The 23,947-nt window shown below is 39.0% G+C and overlaps 1 protein-coding gene across 1 annotated transcript in view; it reads right to left on the reverse strand.

Moving 5' to 3' along the window:
- Window positions 1–23,947, reverse strand: part of LOC126981306 (dynein beta chain, ciliary-like) — a 97,707-nt gene that overhangs the window by 68,140 nt on the left and 5,620 nt on the right. Inside the window, exons 3-31 of the mRNA XM_050832236.1 lie at window positions 22,859–23,055; window positions 21,731–21,935; window positions 21,280–21,364; window positions 20,944–21,155; window positions 19,708–19,802; window positions 17,949–18,084; window positions 17,620–17,720; window positions 16,721–16,904; window positions 15,829–15,939; window positions 14,597–14,829; window positions 13,979–14,171; window positions 13,165–13,295; window positions 12,171–12,289; window positions 11,816–12,011; window positions 11,340–11,498; window positions 10,068–10,272; window positions 8,935–9,144; window positions 7,002–7,171; window positions 6,417–6,639; window positions 5,862–6,028; window positions 4,885–5,050; window positions 4,660–4,783; window positions 3,983–4,158; window positions 3,490–3,621; window positions 2,514–2,627; window positions 2,123–2,229; window positions 1,664–1,781; window positions 1,136–1,362; window positions 384–525 (exon numbers count right to left, since the gene is read on the reverse strand). Coding sequence (XP_050688193.1) covers window positions 384–525; window positions 1,136–1,362; window positions 1,664–1,781; window positions 2,123–2,229; window positions 2,514–2,627; window positions 3,490–3,621; window positions 3,983–4,158; window positions 4,660–4,783; window positions 4,885–5,050; window positions 5,862–6,028; window positions 6,417–6,639; window positions 7,002–7,171; window positions 8,935–9,144; window positions 10,068–10,272; window positions 11,340–11,498; window positions 11,816–12,011; window positions 12,171–12,289; window positions 13,165–13,295; window positions 13,979–14,171; window positions 14,597–14,829; window positions 15,829–15,939; window positions 16,721–16,904; window positions 17,620–17,720; window positions 17,949–18,084; window positions 19,708–19,802; window positions 20,944–21,155; window positions 21,280–21,364; window positions 21,731–21,935; window positions 22,859–23,055 — 4,638 coding nt within the window. The remainder of the gene's footprint in view (window positions 1–383; window positions 526–1,135; window positions 1,363–1,663; window positions 1,782–2,122; window positions 2,230–2,513; window positions 2,628–3,489; window positions 3,622–3,982; window positions 4,159–4,659; window positions 4,784–4,884; window positions 5,051–5,861; window positions 6,029–6,416; window positions 6,640–7,001; window positions 7,172–8,934; window positions 9,145–10,067; window positions 10,273–11,339; window positions 11,499–11,815; window positions 12,012–12,170; window positions 12,290–13,164; window positions 13,296–13,978; window positions 14,172–14,596; window positions 14,830–15,828; window positions 15,940–16,720; window positions 16,905–17,619; window positions 17,721–17,948; window positions 18,085–19,707; window positions 19,803–20,943; window positions 21,156–21,279; window positions 21,365–21,730; window positions 21,936–22,858; window positions 23,056–23,947) is intronic.

The raw sequence follows: 23,947 nt of genomic DNA on the forward strand, positions 1-23,947 counted from the left end.
ATGACTGAGCAGTCTCACTTAAATACTGCTTTTCAAAAACTAAACATGAAAACATTCTGCAGGACACCTACAAATTTATGTAATTAAGAAAGCCACCGGAGCATACGGCTGACTGCTTGTCTTTTATCTATTTGTTTTTGGAAAGTATTTATGCAACTATCTGTAGGTAACTTTGTCAGAGGGAAATGAGTTCTTACCTATCAAAGGCAGATGTGATAGAGATGAGCACTGATGCAATACACAGCTATAGTGTATGCTCTCAACTTTACCTGTCTGTCATTCTATTATATCGTAGATAGATCTAACTTACAATCAACGTGTTTAACTATTCTCTTGATGATAGTGAGTTTTATATGAATGGTTACAAGAGAGGCAACACTTACAGGGCCAACACAGTCAGTGATGGAGCAGAACTCAACGTACTCCCCATCCTTGGCTATCATTCCCACTGCAGTGTGGCCCTCACTTGGATTTTCTTCAGAAAACTTTAGACCAGCAATGCTGTCAAATAACTTGGTGAGGTGCCTGAAAAAAAGCTTTACGTTACTATGTGTTTTCAATTTACATCTATTTTTTTATATCATCTATGTGGATGACACCAATACATTAGGCAATCACTCAATCAATGGGGACATGCACAAGGGGATACATCACCTTACCCACCCTGCAACACCAAACCCAGGGGTTCCTCTGGGTAAGTGTCCATGCAGGCCCCCTTCCCATCCTAAGTGAATACATGCATTAGGTAGCTAATTCTTCACTATAAATTCCCACCAGTCATTCAAATGAAACTCCTTGTTTTTACAAAATTACTAATATCATAGAATATGAATAAAAAAAATCTGAGGTAAGTACATGAAACAAAAACAGAGAATCATATGGACTAAAATAACATGGTCAATCAAGTAATAAAATTATGAAACGTAATAAAAAATTATAACTGTAATCAGCTAGCTATTCAGCTGATAACCATAATCAAGTAGATGATGTGTTGGCACAGGGGAGGGGTGGCAGCAGTGGGGCTGATTCACACATTGTCATTTTCTTATTTTATACATGTTTCAATTGGGAAGAACAACCAGTAATTTTTTGAAATGTTAAGGATAAAAATAAATTCAAAGCGACACCATCTTACCTTGTAACCTTCGATGGCTGATTTCCATTTGAAAGAATATCAAGAAGATCTGCAGTTGAGACAAAGTAAAATCTTGGGAATGCAAGCCTCTTTGTTTCTAGATATTCTGCTAGAGTCTTCTCACACAATGTTAGTTCTGCCTGCAGCGCTTCCAACCTGGTGAACAACCCAGAGCGATTGGTGGCTTTCAACACGTGAGGGTTGGCAACCATCTCACCCACAAGTTCCTGTAAATAAATAGTGTGAAATTTTGCATTACAGAGGTGATTGTCTCTGGAATGGAACCACACATCCCACTTACTCTTTCTATTTCTTGAGCTAAAAAGCCCTGCCCTGAGCTGCAATGTGCACCATGGACTGTTTTATACATTATGAAGCCTGCAAAAGAATATCAAAAGATTATGATATGTTAAAGACGTAGATAAAAACTAGAATACCTTTCCCCAGATGATAGCTGCAAAATCCGAAGTACATCTTAAACAAAAGTGTGTCTGATACACCAAAAAAGATGGTAATCAATGATATTACCTTGAAGTCGATATCAATTTGGTCAAATCTTGCAGAATCTTCTGGAAGCTGTCGACGAATGTCATCAGAACCAATAAATATTGATTCCAGGTGACTCCATGTACGCTGAACCTCAAACCTGGAGAAAAGGAACAATTGAAATCATATATACATAGGTACACAGCAGACCCATTTAATGCAAGACTGTTACCCAAAAAAATTCATTTTAAATGGAATTTGCGATATATGGAGGTATTATTTCAACGGGATTATTCGATTTGGGACTGATGAGGAGCAGAAGACAGTAAAAGTATCCAAAAGAGAATGTGAGTCAGATTCTAGACACTCCCTTCTTATTGGCATTCATGTCACAGGATGAAGGTGATACAAACTAAGCAAGTTTACCAATGATTTCGATAAATTTTTGCATAAAAGATTAAATATATCTACATGTTGCATGCTCTTTTCCCTAATCCTTACCACAAAGTGATGACTTGATCTGCAACAGAGAGCTTGTTTTGCCACAGTGAGACTTCCTCCAAGAAATGTTCAATGTATTTTGAGGTCATCAGATTTTGCAATTGAACCTGTGAATAGAAATAATGTGATAAGATACATATAGTGTCCAAAGTTTCCAAACAATCATCTTAATCATTATCATGGCATGCATGGCCATCCAGGATACGGGGCGGGGCGCTGTTTTCGCCCGGCCGTAGTGAAGGGGTTAAGGAGTTAAAAGCAAAACTACAATATTATATCTCTTTCCTTGGTTACACATTGACTCCATAGTTATTGTAATTAAATGCTCTTTCTAATTTAATCAACTCTGCCTTAATGGTGTGTTTGTATCTATAAGCACAGTACCACCAACCTGGTTCTCTTCCAGTGTTTCAATCATCTCTTCTGATGTTCTGATGAGAGCAACTCCAGTTCTTGGGTGTTTATCAATCATGAACTCCAGTGTAGCCCATGTTGTCTCCAATTCCTGTCAATAAAGTGCACTTTATTCAGTGTATTATGTTTTGCATTTTTATCGGCGTCGCAGACACCAATCAACAGATTGTCCATCTTCTTGTTGTTGTTGTTCTCTTCAATTTATTTTCCTGGGTTACCCATGCATTGTAGACATGACATTGTATAATAACATTTGTTAGCCCTGATGAACCCTACAACATGGCATTATAAATAGTCAGTTTTGTTTTTTGTTTTTTTGTCTTGGCCTGTGGCGCCAGTAGGCCTTCATAGTAGGGCCTGATGGTTGGCTCCAGCCCATTGTGGCGCAGGCAAGTGTTTATAGTGGCACCATCTTTACTTTCCAGCATTTTCCATTTTAGACCCCTAGTTGCATAATGTAAATTGTTGGGATGTGTTGAAGGGTCATGCGACACCGATCTAGCACAGTTTTTGTGCTATTAACACTTGTTATGATATACAGGAATATTTCTACAAGGAAAATTGTTGTTACGTAACCTACTCAAACATCTCATTGATCCATATTATCATTCATTTCAGTCCCTAATATCCAAATGCATGCAATCAAACTTCTTGTATGTATGGATGCATTATCCATGTATAGTACATACAATAATAGTTGAAGAGCATTTTACTTATACATAACTAATGATTGAATTCTGTCAAGGTACCAGAAGAAATATGGTGATTCAGAATACTATCTTGAAAAATAGAAACCATTACACAAAGTTACAATCACAATTCAAAATGCCAATACAATATACCATGAGTTTCTGTGTATGTTTGTAGAGGTGTATCTACTGTGTTGTTTATCTCTTTCATTTTATTCAAATTAATGCCATCCATATGTGAGAAAATTTCATAATGTAACTGACCTTTATGATCTTTTCCATGGACATTTCTTTCACTGCCTTGTCCACTATGTTCTTCACCTCATCCTCGTAGGTATGAAGATTTAGCTCAAGGAGATCAGCCAAAGTTGTTTTGGGGTTGTCAACAAAGTTTGCCTGCAAAGAATAATATCGCCAGAAGAGGATTAATCCTCTTCCATTTCCGCTTGACCCTTTCCATACTGTGACGCCGACGTCTGCGTCACGGATGGAAAGGGTTAGAGTGATCACCAAATTGCCCACTTCATGGTCAATTTTTCCTCAACTCGCTTCACCACAAGATACACCATGAATTCAGCTACCAGATAAAACAGAATACTGCCTTAATTGGCTTGGTTGCACCTTTTACACTAAACGCCCCATATACTATCCATTAAATAAAACACACTTTGTGGCAGCAGGCAGCTAGAGCGCATTAATGCAAACCTCAGACTTATGCACCGGAACACTGGTCACCCATTTACAAACTGAGACATACCACAAAAGACTGTGTTGAAGATTCTGTCTTAGTGGCAATAAGAAGCTGGCCCCAGTGCCTCTCTCGAAGGGATGGGTTTTGTAGTTCTGCTACTGCCCGAAGGGACGTCAGCATGTTCTTCACTGTTGCATCCAGGTTTATGTAGGCGTCCCATGTCCGCATCTCCTTGTCAAGAGCTAATTAGGAAAATAAGTAAAGAAAATTACCAAGTGTCGTAAAAACTATTATAATACAGTAAGTTCCCATATCACCCAGATTTATTTTAGAACATCATTTCACTACAGGGTAGAAGAGAAAAATATAAAGTTCATCTTCAATGAATTGTTGTAAAATCATCATAGAAATGTATGACAATATAATTATGCTGCAGTATAGTGTTCAACAAACCTTTGCACTTGTTAGTTTGTTTTAAACTGAGTGGTGGCAGAAGGTGCTACATTTTTACAAGATTGGAGATGATTCTGTGACAGAAATATGCCAGAGTAATAAGAATTCTTTACATAATTTAGTAGATTAATAAGTGTGTGTGTGTGTGTGTGTGTGTGTGTGTGTATATATATACTGAATACCATACACAGCATTTCCCAAACAGAAATGCTAAAGAAATTAATGTGTAGTAAAATCAAATAAGTTATAGGCTAGGATCTGGTTCTTACATCTAATGATCTAGTTCTTACATCTAATGTCTTTGGCAAACTTTTTGCACTCAATGTCCATGTTTTCAACATCAACCTCCCTCCATGGTGTGGTCTTCCAGTAGTCAACACAGGCCCTGACCAGGCAAATATGGTCCCATAGTTGCTGAGATAGGAGAAAAAGTCAATTAGAATTTATTTTAAAAAAATATCAACTTGAATGTTGTTTCTTCTCATTTTGACATACATGTAGCCACTTAATATTACCTTCAGCATGCGGAGTTCCTTCCTGCAGGCCTTCATGTGTTTGAACTCTGGAATGACAACTTCAAACAAAACAGCTGATTCTTGTAACTGGAACATCTCCTCCTCTAACCGCTGAAGCCTCATGTTGACTCGTTCAAGTCGCCAGTAGGGCAACTCACAGCTGAAGCTATTGAGGGAGAAAACAAAAGTCTATGGAAATATCCCTTCCAAGGAGAAAAAGAAGACCAAAAACTTGCAGGGATGAAAAAGTTAAGGGATATGGGGGAGGGAAATTTTGAGACCTCTGAGGCATGAGCATTTTCCACTTTATTTTCTTTATTTTTTTATTTACACACAAAACAAGGAATGCATCTTGTAGCTTATAAAATTCTTAACAAATCATTATATGTGCAAAAAAACTGTAAAATTATTATTACTATGTAAAAGATCCCATGTAAACCTTTAAACGTCATTTTCTCAAAATGTGAATTTCAGTGAATTGTTGCCATTTGATTGGAAATTTCTCATCACCACTTAAGTTGTTTCTTACTTGCTTTACGTTTTACATCCAGTGGAACATAAAGGAAAATTTTAATCTCATAAAATGTGAGTTTTTGTTGATTTTGTTTAAAATAAATGCTATTGAAAATAAACTTTCTTAAAAAGAGTGATCTTTTTACTTATTTATTCATACTTTTGAAACTATACCAATTACTGAAAAAAAATATGAGATTAAAAGTTTGTATAGACACCAACCTTTCATATAATGCTAAGTAAAATGTTCTGCAAATATTTATAATATAGGAGTTTAAATAAAAATAAAAAATCTATGTAAAAAAAAATCAGATATCAATGAAATTTATGGCACATCACTTTCTTACTCTGCTCATTACTACTGGAAAAGGAGAAGTTTCTACTGGCAATAATAAAAAAGGTTTTCCGAATCGAAGAAACTCCCTTGACATTGTTAGGAAATTAAGAAACAAACAAGAACTCACCTAAAGAAGGAATATTTCTTAAACTTGTCACGGTAAATGGCTTGCCGTGTCTCAAACTTGGTGCATTTTTTTCTGATTCCCGATACTTCACTGGCCTTGAGTGGTGCAACATGCTGCCGTACAAGGTCACACTGTTTCTTCAGGGACTCCCACTGCTCTGGAAGCTCCTGAAAAATAAATATATAATAATAGTGAAAAATATTATCACCCCTCCAATAATTTTCCAACTTCCTAAATCAACATGGTTCAGGAGGACACATACTGAAGAGACATGAAGATAGTTATTGCCAATGATTATTCAGTGAAATGGGACACACCACCATTCTCTCTCTCTCTCTCTCTCTCTCTCTCTCTCTCTCTCTCTCTCTCTCTCTCTCTCTGACAGTGAGGGTAAATAAAGTAATTGACAACAAACACATTATGAACATGCTGAATAATTATTTTCCCTTTGTATGCGTCAACAATAATACAGTACATAAACAAAGACATGTATAACTTAATTTCCTGCCATATGGAGTTATCAAAACATGCACTTACCAGAGCACAGTACCTTACCTGAAGCTTCAGATGCATTGTTTCTGGCAGATCATCACCATACTGCTTCACTAAGGCAATGGTCGATTTGAGGGGCTCAAACATGGCATCAGTGGCATGAATTCTCTCTCGCACAGCAACAAGGTGGCCCATGATTGACACAAGGATATCATAGTCACCATTGCCAAGATCCTGTGCCACACCCACCTCAGCTTCCTTGATAAACTTGTCAAGTTCTGTTAGACTATACCAAAAAATCAGAATGAGGACACTGAGGGTCGCATTATAAGACATTTCGCCGCCCAACAACACATATTTGACAAGGCTTTCGTAAGAGTTTGAGGCATTTCCAGGAGTAATTGTATGACCCTGGTGGTGGTGGGACTCTTCTGTACCGTGAACCTGAAGAAACACTCATAAGAATCTGACTGACCCCTTCTTTGACCTCTAGAAATTGGTGATGTGAGAGTCGAAAGTGTCTTATAATACCAACCTGAAACTGTTCAACATACATTTATCTGGCTCATGGTGTATACATTATAATATATATATATATATGAAAAAATATATTTTTACAAAGTTAAACAAAGACAAAGTTTGACTAACCTGTTCGTGACCTGATTGACTAGGTGTTGTTTGTACATTCTTGCCCATTTTTTTGTGTTCTCCAAGAGGCTGTGCTTAAAAGGTCTCAAATCCAAGCGGAACCACTTGTCAAACACTACAGTAGTTTCAAAGTTCTCTAGCTCAGTGTACAGGGCTTCATATCGATCAATCTGCAATAAAAATGGAAAGAATCACGTTAAGAAAATTGACAAAAGTGGACTGGAGAAGATACCACTAAGAAACAATGACTGGTGCTCTTCAATATTTACGTATTCATTTGATCCTTGAAACATCAGTGTACAAGTTACTGCTTAACACCCTTTGAATGCAAAAGTTTTTCTCGGAAGATCTCCCTCGAACACAAAAGTCAGCGGTAAATGAACTTTGAAACTGAGAAAACATCATAAAAGATGTTTAATAGAAAATTTTCTGGCACACCCTGCTGTGAAATCTGTTTCTTTCTAGATTGTCGCATTTGGCTGGAATTCCATGATTCCCAAAAAATTCCAACTTTTTACTGGTGCGACGTACAGGAAAATTTATTGAAGAAAAGTTGCTCATTTTATCATGATGGAGTCTGAAAAATATAGTTTATAATCTTTTATCCGGAAATTTACTGCCTACAGAGAGCTAAAGTTGCCGTGAAACTCAAAAAATGTTTTTTTGAAAATTTTTGTAGTTTTTCATTCTGGAATGAATCTCACTGAATAAAAGTTGTAGAACATCATCTGTATAACTCAGCAGTGAAATCAGATTATTAATTGGACAGACTGTTTGGCTGGAATTCCATGAGTACCTAGTTATAAGATGTAATTAGTGGCTCCAATTCAGTTATTGGAAAATTGTGTGTAGTTATGTTTGTTTGTTTTTTCATATGCTTGGAAAATTGCGTGTAGTTATGTTTTTGTATTTTTTCATATGCAATCACACACATTGACTTAACTATCACCATTACTAATTACCAGCTGCAAATAACTGTATGCAACGCTAGTTTATTGCCACAATGGTTTAAAAATGTGTCTATTTTAGTAAATGGTAGCTGCTAATCACATAGTATTTCCTTATGATAGTAACCAGTTCCTATCAGCACTAGCTCATAGGTTCAATGATTGAAAATGTTTGTCTACTCCACATGTATAATACAATTTATACTTCAAAAACCAAATCGATAAACCATGCATTTCTTTTTAACCCGGTAGCAGCGAGGATCATGTTTCTTAATGGTCCCTCCAAGCGAGAAAAATGAGAAAAAATCACCCCTCACACAAACCATTTCATAATATATATCAAAGTATTTGTGATCAGATTATGTATCATCTATTTTGGGGGGTTTATATCATGGCACAAATTTGGCCCGTCGCTGCTACATGGTAAAGCCACAGATTTGGCCCGTCGCTGCTACCAGGTTAACCTTCTTGGTACTGCATTCTGATTTCTGGGGTAGGGGTACGTGACCAACACTGAAAAACTTCAAGGGGTACAGAAGATTAAAAAGGTTGAGAACCCCTGATCGAGAACATCACGTATATCAGTGGAGGTGTCAAGACTATGCTCGGCACGCACACAATGAGCAGAAACTAAAGGAAGACCGCCAAAACAGGACAGCTGAGGGAACATAATCGCTCTGCAGATGCCATGATGCGTAGGCAGGAACTGTAGACTATTTTTAGCACAGAGTGGTGGTAAGGGACAAAAGAGGAGCCAGTTAGTCACTTAGCATCAACAGAGACCTAGTTACGCACGCCCTTCAAATTCCAGACAGCTTCTTGCTCCCCGGCGCTGGCATCATGCTCGTTCCCCGTGTCTGATAGAACTATATGACAACAGCGGCATCAACGTCATTAAGGGGTTAACAGCTTTATCTAACTAATGTGTCAAAAATGTCAGAACAATAAACTAAGACATGTAGTATGTTAGATAACCTTTAACCCACCTGCTGCTTGAACTGTTGCAAGGACGGCTGGGCACCACCGTCCCCTGACGAGAGGAACTTAGAAAGAACCTCTTGCCGGCGGTCTCTCCACAGTGCCTGGTGTTGCAGAAATTGATCTCTGTGTTCTGATGTCTTGGCTGATGCAACCTTAAATCTTTCAAGCAATGCTTCTTTTAACTCCACTACTTCATCATCTTTCTCCACACCAGGCTGAAGCAAAATAAAAAATAAACATATAGGTGTTTAAAATAGATTACAGTACCCTCCCGAGTTTCGCGCTTGCTTTGTTCTGCAGGTATAGCGCTAAACTCATGGATCGCAAAACTTGGGGTATTGAAAACACTGAAAAAGCACTTATTGGTTCTGGCCCGTGAAGAAGCTGACTTTTTTTCCCACTTTACTCCCTTGTTATCTCAAAATACGTACTGTGTAAAAAGGAAGAAAATGTGAAGAGAAAAAGGGTCATTTTGAAGCCGCAGCTGAAGTCAGGTGGTTGCCTTACGATTGGATGATTCTGAAAACACGCTTGTGATTCGCTGAGTCTGATGACATCATCAATAGTGCTCATCCAATCAGCAGCCTCTAACTATGACGAAACAAAAGCTTTGTGAATCTGAAGCCAGCACTGATAGTTAAATCATTAGTTGGTAGCTTTTACCACTGGCCATTAGTGCGCATCTCTGTGAATCCAGCCCCAGCACACGTGAACACAATCACCCAACAGCTAGTTTCTCGGGAATTTCGTACAGAGATTCAAAGTCGGCTGCATTTCATGGGAAACATTGAAATTCTATTCACTGACATCATATGGTGTGCCACAATCCTGAGATTAAAAAGTCACTTTTGAAGTTCATATGGAGAAAATATTGATCAATTTATTCATCCGCTTCATATTATTTGCTAGCCCTTGTAGAGCCATTGTTGTTTTAACTGCTCTCTTATGAACTTTTCATCAGAGTAGCCATGGAAATAATCATATAAACAAAATTTTAATAAAAGAAAAAATATCCACAGTTATAACATTGCTATGTGTACATAATTTTTGCACTGTGAATTTCACAGTTAGCATCTATGGGTTATGATATTTCATATATATGATAAGCCTACAAATAAATATCATGTGTTATGCTCACCAGGTAAGTGGCATGGGCATGAGTGGAAAGGCGAGGCACAAGAGTTGAGATATGTAGGATATCATTAACCAGAGACTCTGCAAGGGCAAGCAGCTCTTCTGGTGAGGGACTGATAATGAGATTTGGTTCCCTCAGCTCCAGGCGCGCCTCCAGAAGTGGAAACTGGTTTACACGGGGCTCACAATTGTCCAGCAAGTAAAATATACTGAAAAAAAAATTATTTGCAAATTTGTATATGAAAATAAATGCGTACCTCATTTAGCTAGCATTAATTTAATAACATTTTACTACAGAGAGCATCACAGATTACTATCCTTCACTTGTTAAATGAGCCAAAGTTTTGCTACAGCAAGCACTTACTCAAACAGGACATGCCTAATCACAGGCAGTCGTGATCCTTAAGGTTTAGTACTGTACATGCACAATTAGGCACATCTCTTCATTGATTCACCACTCCCCATCAACTGACATAAATAAGCAACGATGGATTCAGAGACTGACACAAAAAGTAATGCATTACTAAACACACCATCACGCCCCTGACACACTCCCACTTGTCACCACACACCAACCAAGCGGCTACACAGACACCTACACTGTTCCCATGCTACTACACACACCACCACACTACTAGTCTGCTGGTACACACACTACCACGCCACTCACACACTGCTACACACACCACTTACTACCTCACGGTGTGGTAGTGATTTGCAGCAGCTTGTTACGAGTATGATGGCGTGCCTAGCAAAGCCTTACTCTCTGCGTCAGTCTCTCAATCCATCTTTGTTTACTTTTGTCTTCTGATGATGAGCTGCAGGCCACTGAAGAGCCACAGACACTTACAGATGTGCAGTAGCGAGTCTTAGAGGTCCTCTTAAGATGAAGTGTATCACGTAAAATGTGTTACCAAGCAACTATTCCCTCTGCAAAGTCACCCATTGCCAATTCATCAGTCTAGAAGTACATGCCTCAGTTCAACCCATACTACAATGGCCTCATGTAACAATGCTTCATATGTTTTTTTATTTTTTTTATTTGTTGTTGTTGTTTGTTTGTTTTGCTCATTGATTGAGGGACACCCATATATATTTCTAAGTGCTCAACTGCTGCTTAAACAAGTTTTTGAGAAATATTTACTGCCAGTAACTCTATAATATAATACTCTGTGTGACTCATAAGTGTATTATTGGAAAGAACTTACGTCTGATGGAGCAGATACATAAAAGCTTTGTATTTCAAAAAGCTTGCCATACATCAACTTCTGCATACCTGCAATTAACAGCATCAACTAGGCCTCGTGTGATCATGTTGTCAAGGAAGAGAAGGTACCTGTCCCAGTGGCGGGAATCTTCAGGCACCTTCAACAAGGTCTGATTTTCTTCCACCATTGCCTTCAGTTTACCTCCGTCTCGCTCTATGTGGCTGTAACTAAATGAGTCACAGAGATTAAAATGGTAGTTCAGTATCCATGTGATGTAATTGATGGAACATTCATGAAAAGTTATATATGCCAAGCCATACACTGAAAAAATTGTTTAATGATGCACTGCTAACTTCAAACAAAATCTTGATTATCATGAACTTTGTCTCAATCAATTATTATCTTTCTCCTTGTAAATTGTGTTAAGTATTAGTAGAGTACATATAGATTATTTAAACTTGGACACTTCTATTTGTATACTATAAGGAGTGTTGATTTTGTCACACCATGCACCTCTTATCCAAAAATGAGTGGTTTTACATACACTTTCTTTAGCTTCTCTGGTCTGTCTTCAAGGTTCAGAAGTGTGTCCTTCTTTCCATCCTTTCTTTCAAAAATGGGCTTCAACACCCAGCTGGCAAGAATTCCATCCATAACCTTGATGTTTGCCTGAGCTTTCTGAACACGATTTTCCAAGTCGCTGACGGTATCACGCAGTTTTACAATATAGTCCCACACACCTGTGGGGAAAACATGAATATAATTAAATTGGCATAAAACGAAAACATAATGTTTTTTATTTCATCCTGATTATAAGCAGATCAAGGCAGGGAACTGGTGCCAAGAGAGAAAGTGAGAAGCCTGGAATAGACTACAACATCCAGCGCTTGAAATCTTACTTTCAGAGTTCCATGTCAGCTCCACTTCAGCTTTTTGGATGTCTGCGTCTATATCCTCCATTTCTTTTCTAATCAAATTAAACTCCACATCATTGGTGTTGGTCTTTATGTGATTATACCTGCAAAGGAAAGCATTGCCACCACCATCATTATCATCATCATTATCCTCATTCTCATTTGACAGCCAGAGAAAAATATAGGTGAAATAAAAGAGAAAAGCACATAGTTCAGATGTGGAAAGTTACCCAAATAATATGGGCCACACTACATCTGTGTACAAACGTTTTGGAATGTGTCACGGGGGTGAAGGGAAAAAAAGTGTGGAGTGGTGGAAGAAGTGAAGCGACAGATCTTTGAGAAACTTTCTGCAGGCAAGGAGGGAGTGTCTGGATAGAGAAAGTTGGAAGCTCTTCTGCCATGGCCATCCCCTGGTGGGAGCTCCTAGGAGCAGGCATCCATGAAATGATGAATGATGATATACATATATATATATATATATATATATATATATATATATATATATATATATATATATATATATATAGATAGAGATAGAGAGAGAGAGAGAGAGAGAGAGAGAGAGAGAGAGAGAGAGAGAGAGAGAGAGAGAGAGAGAGAGAGAGAGAGAGAGAGAGAGAGAGAGAGAGAGAGAGAGAGAGAGAGAGAGAGAGAGAGAGAGAGAGAGAGAGAGAGAGAGAGAGAGAGAGAGAGAGAGAGAGAGAGAGAGAGAGAGATGAAGATAGACAGATAGATAGATGACATCATATGAGACAGCTCTAAGGCGAGATAACAGCAGATAAAAAAGCCTCCTGTGCTCTGCTCCTGTAAAGAGGCACAGCTCCTTTTCTGTATATCACATCTAGGTAAATACACACACATCAGTTTACAATGCACACATCCATCTATTTATCAGGCAGAAAATAAATTTCCCAGCTGTAGAGCTGGAGTGAGTAATTATTTCATGTCATTAGCCATAAAAATAAGTGATACGCACCAGTCAGCGACCAGCTGCAAGTTTGCAGTATATTTACGAAAGGTTTCCCTTCGCTCTGCCAACTCAGCTCCTTCCTGTAATCCTTCACCAACAACCCAAACATACTTCAGTTCCTGTAGTGCTCGAACCAGCTGTGTAAGAAAGTTGGGTCAAGCATTAATTGTTCATTAACCACACAGATATAAATACAAATAGATTAAACTCTCCTAATGTAAAAATATGGAGTTTAGAGTTTTCAGTCTTATGGGAAAATATAATCTTAATGTGGCTATTATTATGGCAGAGCTAAAATGACTTTTTATGTCCGACAGAAATTCCCTCAGACACGACACATACACATATGCTACTAATGTGAGAGGCAAATGGTGCCCCTATGATGAAGCATATCAAGAAGACTGATAGAACCATGGTAGGGGAAGCTTTGATACTGTGGAAAGTACTTTTGGAAGTCTTGACTGGAGTGAAAAGGATGCATCGAAACTTAGAAAAAAAGGATTTAACCCTTAGATTACGGCAAACATATATATATAAGTGCGCTATTACACTCCCCACCCGTACGGGGATCATATATATAAACATCACACTCTACGCTCCCTACGTTTCAAATACAGTCGTCCCTCAAATAGTACGGTTTCCAATAGTTCGGTTTTGGTTTATGTGGATTTTCTAAGAAGATTTTTAAGGATTTTTAAATATCCCAATGAGCAGGAAATTTAAAAATCCTAAAACATCTTCCATGACAATCCATATAAAACTGAAACCGAACTATTGGAAACCGTACTATTTGAGGGACGACTGTAATAGATAATAATACCTCTGCACTAAAGTTGACTGCAATGGTAGAGTCGTGGCGGCGGTGGAGGAGGGGCTGGGTGAGGGCAGGGGTGTAGTCAGCCCCCGCTACACTTCGCCACTCAACCACCACTTTTTCAACGTATTCTTGCAGGTGATTTGCCACGTCTTGCCACTGGCGATGCAGAAGGAGACCGTCCTCACTGCTTACAAATCTGAAAAATAATTCATTACACCATTATAAAATACCTTATTCTCTCAACCGCTAGAGGGAAGCAATATTCTGACATATTCCCAATAACTGCTCTCTTTCCATTATCAATTTCACAGCTCTGCCTTAGCCAATAGCTTGAAATTTATGGGCACTTCCTTTTCCATCCTTCCTCTTTCTCTTCCTCTATTTAGAACAAAAATGCTCTCTGAACAGGTTACTTAACTCAAACTTTTCCACCTCCCACAACCAATATTGCCTCACAATTGTTTGGTATGGCAAACCTACTCTATGAAGTGCTATCAAATCAATGTAAAATTCAGTGACACATCAAAGTTAACTTCATGGGTAATATGCTAAACATAAAACACGGCACTCTTAAGCAGTGTAGTTGTGAATGTAAAAATAATGCTGGGTAAAATCACTCACGGGTGACTGAGCTGAGAGAAGGCCTGCATGTTGCCAGCCACACGGTCTCGCACCTCTTTCAGAGACTTTAACTTGCCCACCACAGGAGGAAAGTAGCGGTGAGGAGTGCCATTATCTTTTATCTCCTCACTTTCCTTCTGATGCTCTTCTTCCTCCGCAGCATTTTCTTCTGTTTTTTCTTCCATTTGCTGTAGACTACAGCCTTCTCTCTTCTGCCATCTTTCAAAAAGTTCCTGGGAAAGAGAATCTTACATATGTACAATATGATTAAATTTGTCTAAATGAAACATTATTACTTCATATTCAAGGTAACAATGCATGTGCATCTAAATATCAAACTAATATTGATGTGATTTTTACCAGATGCAAAGAGAAGCAGATCAACATACATACACACAACCATACACTGCCTACATACATACATACATATACAAACATACATAAATGCATACATAATACATATAGGGAGGGTACTGTAGTTGAATAAAAAAAAAGGAGCTACACATGAAAAAATGTACTGTCAGAAGAAAAAATAAAAGAGAGAAAATGAAGCAAAAATTGATCAGTAAGAAATGGCAGACTACAAAGGAGAGTACATTAGGTGGCTTGGACGTGTGATGTGATGTAGGAAGGTGCGTTTGCTATGAGGTGAATAAAAATCAAGGGCAGCAAGTGGCCAGGAGACACCTCTCCTCCTGTAATTGACCTTTCTTTCGGCCACCTCTTTTGATTCTTTTTTGGGAGCAGCGAGTAGCGGGCTTTTTTTTTATTATTGCTTTCTTTTTTTTGTGCCCTTGAGCTGTCTCCTTTGTTGTAAAAAAATAAATGAATAAAATAAAAATTACATGGCATAATAGGATTGAGGAAAACCTTGATACCCAACCCAAGTTCCTTTAGCATCAACAGAAGGCACCATCACATGAAAACTGTAACTGAACCTCAAAATTAAATTATCATTTCCCTTTAACCCGGTAGCAGCGACGGGCCAAATCTGTGGCTTTACCGTGTAGCAGCGATGGGCCAATTTTTTGTCATGATAAAGACCCCCAAAATATATGATGCATAAACTAATCACAAATGCATTGATATATATTATGGAATGGTGTGTGTGTGATGTTTTTTTTTCATTAATGCGCTTAGAGGGGCCTTTAATTAAGAAACATGATCCCTGCAGCTACCGGGTTAAAGATTAAATAACATGATACAGTGTAAGTGGTTGTTTCATGCCTTACCTTAGCTGTCTCAATTTCCTGCTTCAAGAGGTGGATAAGGTGTGGGAGGCAGTTGGTGTACTCGGCTAATATAATCGGCCGCTCCAGGATGCTTCCCAGCAGCTCTACTACCTGTGGGCGTGATGACAATGCAGTCTGATGAGGTACCATGATGCACACCACTAATTGGTTTAAATTTTAAGGTCATATATCATCAAGTGTACATTAGCACCTTGATTCAAGTTAAAAGTGACATTAGCACATACTTCAAGATCAAGACCTTTGTGATAAGCTGTGAAAATGTGGCCTTTCCTTATTTTACATTCACTTTTTTATTCTATTTTAGTACAAACACAGTAAAAGTCTAATAATCAGAATGGCAGTGAAGCAAAGGTTTCAAATCAAGATATACAAAATCAGCCCATCCTTCTCTCTCTTGCACCACGTCTATTGCTCTTGAGTAGAAACATAGTAAGTTAGTGACACACGATTTTCCTTTTTTAAATCCAAATTGTCCTTCATTTATCATGTTTTCCTTTTCTAAATGTTCAACCCATTGTTTTTTTATTATACTTTCATAAATCTTGTATGTGTGTGTGTGTGTGTGTGTGTGTGTGTGTGTGTGTGTGTGTGTGTGTGTGTGTGTGTGTGTGTGTATTTACCTAGTTGTATTTACCTAGTTGTAATTTTACAGGGCCTGGGCTTATGCTCGTGTGGTCCCGTCTCTGTATCTATAATTATCCAACTTTTCCTTGAAGCTCTGCACACTCTTCGCCGATACTATTTCTTCACTAGGTCTGTTTCAAACCTCTATATTTCTTTGTGGGAAGCTATATTTCTTTATGTCTCTTGAGCATGTGTGTGTGTGTGTGTGTGTGTGTGTGTGTGTGTGTGTGTGTGTGTTTTACCTTACCTTGAAATATGCCTCTGGACTCTGAGTCTCCTGCAAAGCATTCTTAACGATGAGGCTGAGGCGCTGCTCAAGCTCAGTCACTTTCTTCTTGAACTGCTGATGAGCCTCATTAAAAGCATCCTCATCAGGGTCCAAACAATCGTAGGTGAGGATGGAGAATGCTGTGTAAGCCTCATTGAATTCACTATTTAGTAGAAACACGAGAGACATTTCATGAGTAGGCAGAAAGTGACTTGACACCCTGATATAAATTATTACAATATTAGCAGCGGGGATCATGTTTCTTAATGGTCCTTCCAAGCGAGAAAAATGAGAAAAAATCACCCCTCACACAAACCGTTTCATAATATATATCAAAGCATTTGTGATCAGATTATGTATCATCTATTTTTGGGGGTTTATATCATGGCACAAATTTGCCCCGTCGCAGCTACATGGTCAAGCCACAAATTTGGCCCATCACTGCTACATGGTAAAGCCACAAATTTGGCCCATCGCTGTTACCGGGTTAAAATGCTGCTATTTTTACAGTAGTTAAGACTGTAGTTGTAACCATACATTATCAACCTATTGCTAGAGAAAAAAATAGTAAGGCTGCCTCCCTCTTTTTCCCTTGATATGGTTTCACTGTCTGGAGGGAGCATCAGAACACCATCAAAACTAAGGGCCGTATTTTAAAACATTTCATCGCCCAAGTTCACATATTTGACAAGGCTTTCGTATGAGTTAAGGGCATTTCCTGGAGTAGCTTTATGACTCTGGTGGTAGTTTGACCCTTCCCCAGTAGCATGAGCCTAAAGAAACACTCATTAGAACCCGACTGACACCTTCTTTGACCTTTAGAAAGAGTTGATGTGAGAAGTGAAAGTGTCTTATAATACCAGCCTAAGTCCACCCACCTGTAAACAGCAGAAATATTGGCTCCAAGGACTTTCCCTTTGGGGCCACCAAATTCTACCTTCTCAATTTTCAGGAACTCTTTTGCCACATCAAATATTTCCTGAAAAGAGTAAATAGTAGTTAATCTATTGCCTTTAGTCTTCCTAATTTGTTCATTTTTTTCATTTCAGAGTATAGTAAATTTTAGGTCTCTATTAATGCCGAGACCTCCCTAGGACACAAGGAAATAACCCAGTATGTATCAAATGTTTGTGGGTGACAAGGTTTTATGATGATAATTACATTAGCTAACAGATAAAAACTGAAATGGTCAGAGCTGCTTTAGCACCTTAATGTTTGCTAAACGCTCAAGGAACTGGTCCATCCTGGCAAAGGCGTGAGTTGGGTGGAACTCCCAACGCCGTGGTCTCTCACCATCAGGGAAGTAAGTCTCCACTTTAGCCCTGTGCTCCTCAAAGCATGTTCTGTTGATAAACGTTTTGCAATATAACATTATTTCAAAATAACAATCCACAACATAACTGGACTTGTTTCAAATCTCTTGAATCTGTCAAAGAGTAACAGAGATGAGAAAAGTAAACCTGTAACAGCACTGCAAAACTGTCTCCCCCAACCTTCAACATTATCAACCCCATTTCCTGAAGATGAAATGAGAAGTTAACATTGTTTATCTTGATATATATTTACAAGGAGCAACAAGAAAGAGAAAACACTAATCAGTCTGAGAGGAAAAGGCTGCCTAATGAAATGGGCCAACTGCTCCCAGGATCCATAAGACCCTATGAATAAGGCATCATCATCGACAAAAAATACAATTTGCTGTCCATCAAGCACTAAAGAAAACAATGGTTTTCATGTTATAAATGTGCTTTCTTGGTTCATTCCTTTTATTCTTCATAAAGGGGAGGCGGTGGTTGAGTGGGCAGCGTGCGTGTTCTCTTTTCTCCACACCTTTTCATGTGCAAGAAACATAAACTTAGATATTTTCATAAAGGGCGGAACTCTAGAAGTGGTGGAAGAGTTTTTGTAACTTGGACCCATAATTGGTAAGATTTACATAGATTTACATAGAAAATCAGACCACACAGACCCCATGGTCCAGACTTGGTGGTCTGTCCTTAAACCTAAGTGAATTTACATTAATCAGAAGACTCCAAAACGTTGCATTTCTACTCTAGTTGATATTAAGTTGAAGGAAGTGACGGTCGAGCTTATTTTTGAAGGAGTCAATCGTGTTACACTGGACCACTGATGATGGGAGCTTATTCCATTCTACTAGCGTTGGTGAAGAAAAATTTGGTGCAGTCTGAATTTACTTGTCTACATCTGAGTTTTACGCCATTGTTCCTCGTAAGTGTCATCGATCATAAACAATGTTGATCTGTCTACATTCGTGAAACCATTAAGTATTTTAAAACATTCGATCAGTTTTTCCTCGGACGTTTCTCAAGAGAGAACATGTTAAGGGTAGAAAGCCTTTCTTCGTAGGATTTGTTGCGCAAGGAAGGGATCATTTTCGTTGCCCGACGCTGAACACCTAATTTAGCAATATCCTTTGCATGGTGGGGAGACCAAAACTGTACCGCATATTCCAAGTGGGGTTCTGTTTAATAATCTCTCATAAATCTGAAGGAACAGCATGAGCCAAAAAGTAACATCATCATGAATATTTGCCTCTGCCAGCAGAGGATGGGGACTACCACCAAACCAACAATCAAGATAACCTGTGTTATGGATGTGAACATGAATGGCCACATATTGTGTATGAGATAACTGCATACACATACACAAAATAGATTTAGAGTAAATAACAGAAAGAAACATCAGATTAATGTCCAGGTGGCTACAGTACTTAATATGTCAATGCCATCTCACCTTGAAAGTAAAGTTCAGCATCAAAAGTCTGGTAAAGATGTAAAAAACAGTAAGTTCTTAGCCAATAATCATTAACAGACAGAACCAAACTTGAAGACTATATACTGTAGATTGTACCTACCAATTACTTGATATCAATATGTGGATTATGTACGTACATAAAACATCAAAAGTGAAGATACCTTATATCATGGGATGCTTTTGATACTCACCTAAACTTTTTGAGGACAGAAGCACATGTGTTGATTTTTTGCAGTGGTTCTGTTGTTTCCGCCTGGAACCCAACCGTGCCAATGAACGCCCGACCCTGAGAACAAATATTTGACCATGTACTTCATATTTATGTGATATCCTGGCATGAAGTTCTCCAAAAATAGATAAATCTGGATCACAGTTTAGTTTACGTAAATGGAAGAGGCATAATGGCGTAAGCTCAAAGGACACACACACACACACACACACAAAGTACGGTTTCCCCCATAAAAATATAAATGCATGGAAAGATTTGATGGAGGCAAAATAAACTCTGTTGATTCTGGGTGGAGGTAACAAGACCACACGAGTGTAGCTCAGGCCTTGGCCACTACAACTAGGTACACACACACACACATACACACAGTCAATGGCGCCCCTCCCTGCAACCCTCCATGTTCTCACCTCACGTGGCTGCCTGGCTTTCATTTTATTGGCTTTGAGTGTTGCCTGTGAAGCTGTGATAGTACGTGTGAAACTGCGTGCTTATAAAGTGGGCAACTTGGCGAGAGCGAGACAAGAACAGGAAACAGCCTGGGTAACATCTAGCGTGGCCCGGTGGCTGTGGCTTACAAACTAAGAAAATGGCGTCGAAGTTCAGTTGTTCGCCTTTGTAACGGTACTTCCTGTTTTATTTTTATTTTAGTTTCTTTTCCTATTTCTCTTTTCTATTAGTTTATCTCACTATCTAAAACTTATAGAGCTATTTTTTCATTTTTGCAATGTTTTTTAACCACTTTTCGCCAATTCTTCCATATTTCCTCAAGAACGCAATGTTTTGACAAGAGATCCTCCCAGACCGCAAATCATGATCATTTTTTCAACTCTAACAGCAGTAAAGTTTTATGCCCTAGTTTTAGAGCTTGTATTTACACCGGTCCATCCGAATCGATTGACTATAAAAAAAAAATGGATATGGTGTTATCATTATTTTTTTATTCATATACAGGTTTTCTCCATTGTGCTTATTCAATTCCTAAGTTGGTTGAATACAATGGAGAAGAACTGTACACATTTTTAACTACCAGTGGAGATGGAACAGAATGAGGCGATGGTGGTGCGTAGATTTATAAAGAAGACATGCAACAAAAAATCTAAATAATAAAAAAAAAATGTGGTTATTTTCAATCTGTGAATCTATCTTTAATCTCCTATATCCACTACATCAAAGTTATTCAGGCATAAGAAAAACTTACCATGCTAATAAGTAGGTTTGTAATCTCTTTGAATAGGGTCACGATACGGTCTGGCTTCCTGTAGGCGGGACAGGCAGCCCACAGCAGGCAAATGCAGTGCACAAGAGGCGGTAGGATGGGAGGTGCATCCTGAAACTCCCCACTCTCAAGTCCTTCCAGTAGTGGCTTCAGGGGCGTGAGATGAACCATGATATCCCTAGCTTCCTCGACAGCTGCAAAAAGTTAACCTCTCAGACTGCTGACCATGAAGGCAATGCTAAAATCAGTTTTCAGATGAATATCAAAACAAGAAAGGTGGTTTTGAAGAACTGTTGTAATTCTCTGATCGCTACTTACCCATTGATACGTCAGCACTCATTTTGACGAAGGCGGGAAAGTAGGCAGACTCAGTCACCTCTAAGATGTTTGACATCATCATAACCTGAACAAAGAAACAAAGCTGACATGAGCTCTTTAGGATCAGGACGGAGTACAGTAAAAATAAAAAATCTGTACTATGTAATAAAGTTTTCATACAGTTTCCCAGACTTAGTGCTGTATAATCTTATATGTTTAAACTTTAAAGAATAGCCTACCTATACAAAACAGGTATCTCTACTCCTCGAAGCACAAGAGATATTGATAGCTATATTCAGGATACAAAAGGATCTAAGAAGACTACGTGAGGATAGGCGGCCTACACATGGTCAGTCCTGAGATTTTTCCCCCAACAATCAGCCAGGAATTCGACCTTGGGCCTTTATGCATTAGAAATTATGATATTCCATGTCCGATGTAGCTTTAGCACCTTTTTGTCTTTGAGTTGGCTTGCTATGTGGGCGAGGTTTTCTCGGCGCTTCTTCCAAAACGTGATCTCCTCCAGAGGCTTCGGACAGTGTTGGCTGGAGGCCAGGGAGTCCGTGTCCTGCACCAGCACCTCCTCCACCTGGTGCACCCACTTGATCACCACGCCCTCGATGGCACTCTTCAGCTGCGAGTCCGTCATCTCCCCGCTGTGAGGACGATCGAGGCGGGAATGTGGTGTTAGCAACCGTTACATAGAAACATGCATATCCATCAAAGTATTTACATTACACATTACCCTTATCAGATGTTTTGTTCCCGTCTTCTCACACTCCTATGAAATCAAATCAAATCACTCACATTCACTGCGCTAAAACTGGCTTTCCACTACTGAGGAAAAATACTTGCCCAAAAATGCTTTACATTTTTGCTTCCTCAAATTAAATTAAATGCTCTGAGAAGTTAATGAGTGTAATCATTATTTTGGTTGCAAAAGATAATATAAAATTTGTCTATGATGAAGTAATTTACAATTTACTTCGCACAGTGGATATCCTTCTTAAACCCGCTCCCATAAATAATCAGCAAATTAACGAGTCCTTTGAATACTAATTATGAACAATTAGTTAATATACCTGACGATTTTCTGGCGTAGTGAGCAGCTTCACAGGCAGTAATATGGTGGCCATTGCTCTTCGTTATCATAAATACCGAGCATCGTGTAATGAAACATTAAAGTACTGATTACGGTTGTTGGTGTACCAAAACAAAGAAAGTTCTAAACAACCTTTGCAATACATAACTGTTTAGAATGATTATACTAAATTAGTATTTATTCAGTATAATATAGCTTCATTGTCGTCAATAACAACCGATTCACTGGCGCAATACTGCAAATATATGTCAGATTTGTAAGATTTTTTTCTCAATCATGAAATATAACTAATCATTGAACAGTAATATAAGATATTTGATGGTTCACTGGAAAAATCTCTGCTGCTATTTAATTTATATTACCCTATCCTGAATATTTAGGACTGCCTCTTATAAGCGAGGAAACCAAACGGTTAAAAGAATTCCACGATAAAAAAAATATGGCATTAGTTGCTCAGCTTCGTTGAGGTTCACATACGTGTCGAGAGCGTGTCTTTCGGCCTTCTCTAAGGTGTCCATTCCGAAGGGTAGGGGAAGCAGGGTTTGTCCTCGAAGCTGTCCCCACATCCGATAGACGGTGCCCCTGAGGGCGTACAGCTGATGGGACACATCCTCGCACACCATCTCCGGCCACCCGCCTCGGTTGGCAGGGTTCTCCAGCATGGGTATAATCACCTTGGGAGGAAAGATAACGCCTTGATCAGTGCATGGATGACCAACTGACACGAACCGTCTTGCATCAAATTACCCGCTCCCGGGACGAGTTGCATGTCATGACTATTGATTTTGGTCTTAGCTCTATGTGTGTGTGTGTGTGTGTGTGTGTGTGTGAGAGAGAGAGAGAGAGAGAGAGAGAGAGAGAGAGAGAGAGAGTGTGTGTGTTCAAGTTTAGTGAGTTGTTATTCCTTATCGTGCACCCCAGCTTGAAAACTGTTGGTGACTTTGATCAGGCAATATTATCATGTTGGTGCAAGCCCATTTTTACCATGATTCTATTATTAAAAAAATTAAATTGAAGCATACGCCATAGCTGCGCGTGGCCTCGGTGCTCATCTCTGTCCCATTGACCCTTGAACCTGCTGTGAACAATTAACCACTTGGATGCGTATTTCCTACAAGACGACATTCCCAAGATACAGGAATGGATCAAAAAGAGGCTGCTAGAATTCAATGAAGAAAAATGTAAAGTCCTGCAGCTTGAGAGGAAATATCCAGCACACCAATACCACATGGGAAACACTACACTATCCACCACAGAGGCAGAGAAAGGCTTGGGAGTGTAAGTTGCCAGGCTACCACTGACAGCCAAATCCGTGCCAATCGCAGCGGACGGGTTAATACAGGCTAGAGATGTATCGGATATCCGCATCCGCATCCGCATCCGCGGAACATCCGCATATTTTTCACATCCGCATCCGCATCCGCATCCGTAGTTGTGATAAACTGAACATCCGCCTCCGCCTCCGCATCCGCATTTGTGGTGAAATATACATCCGCATCCGCATCCGCATTCTACAGAGGATGTGTGGATGCGGATGTGTTTTGTGTATTGCACAACCTATAGATT

Source organism: Eriocheir sinensis, chromosome 47 (assembly GCF_024679095.1).
Source record: "Eriocheir sinensis breed Jianghai 21 chromosome 47, ASM2467909v1, whole genome shotgun sequence".
Lineage (NCBI taxonomy): Eukaryota > Metazoa > Arthropoda > Malacostraca > Decapoda > Varunidae > Eriocheir > Eriocheir sinensis.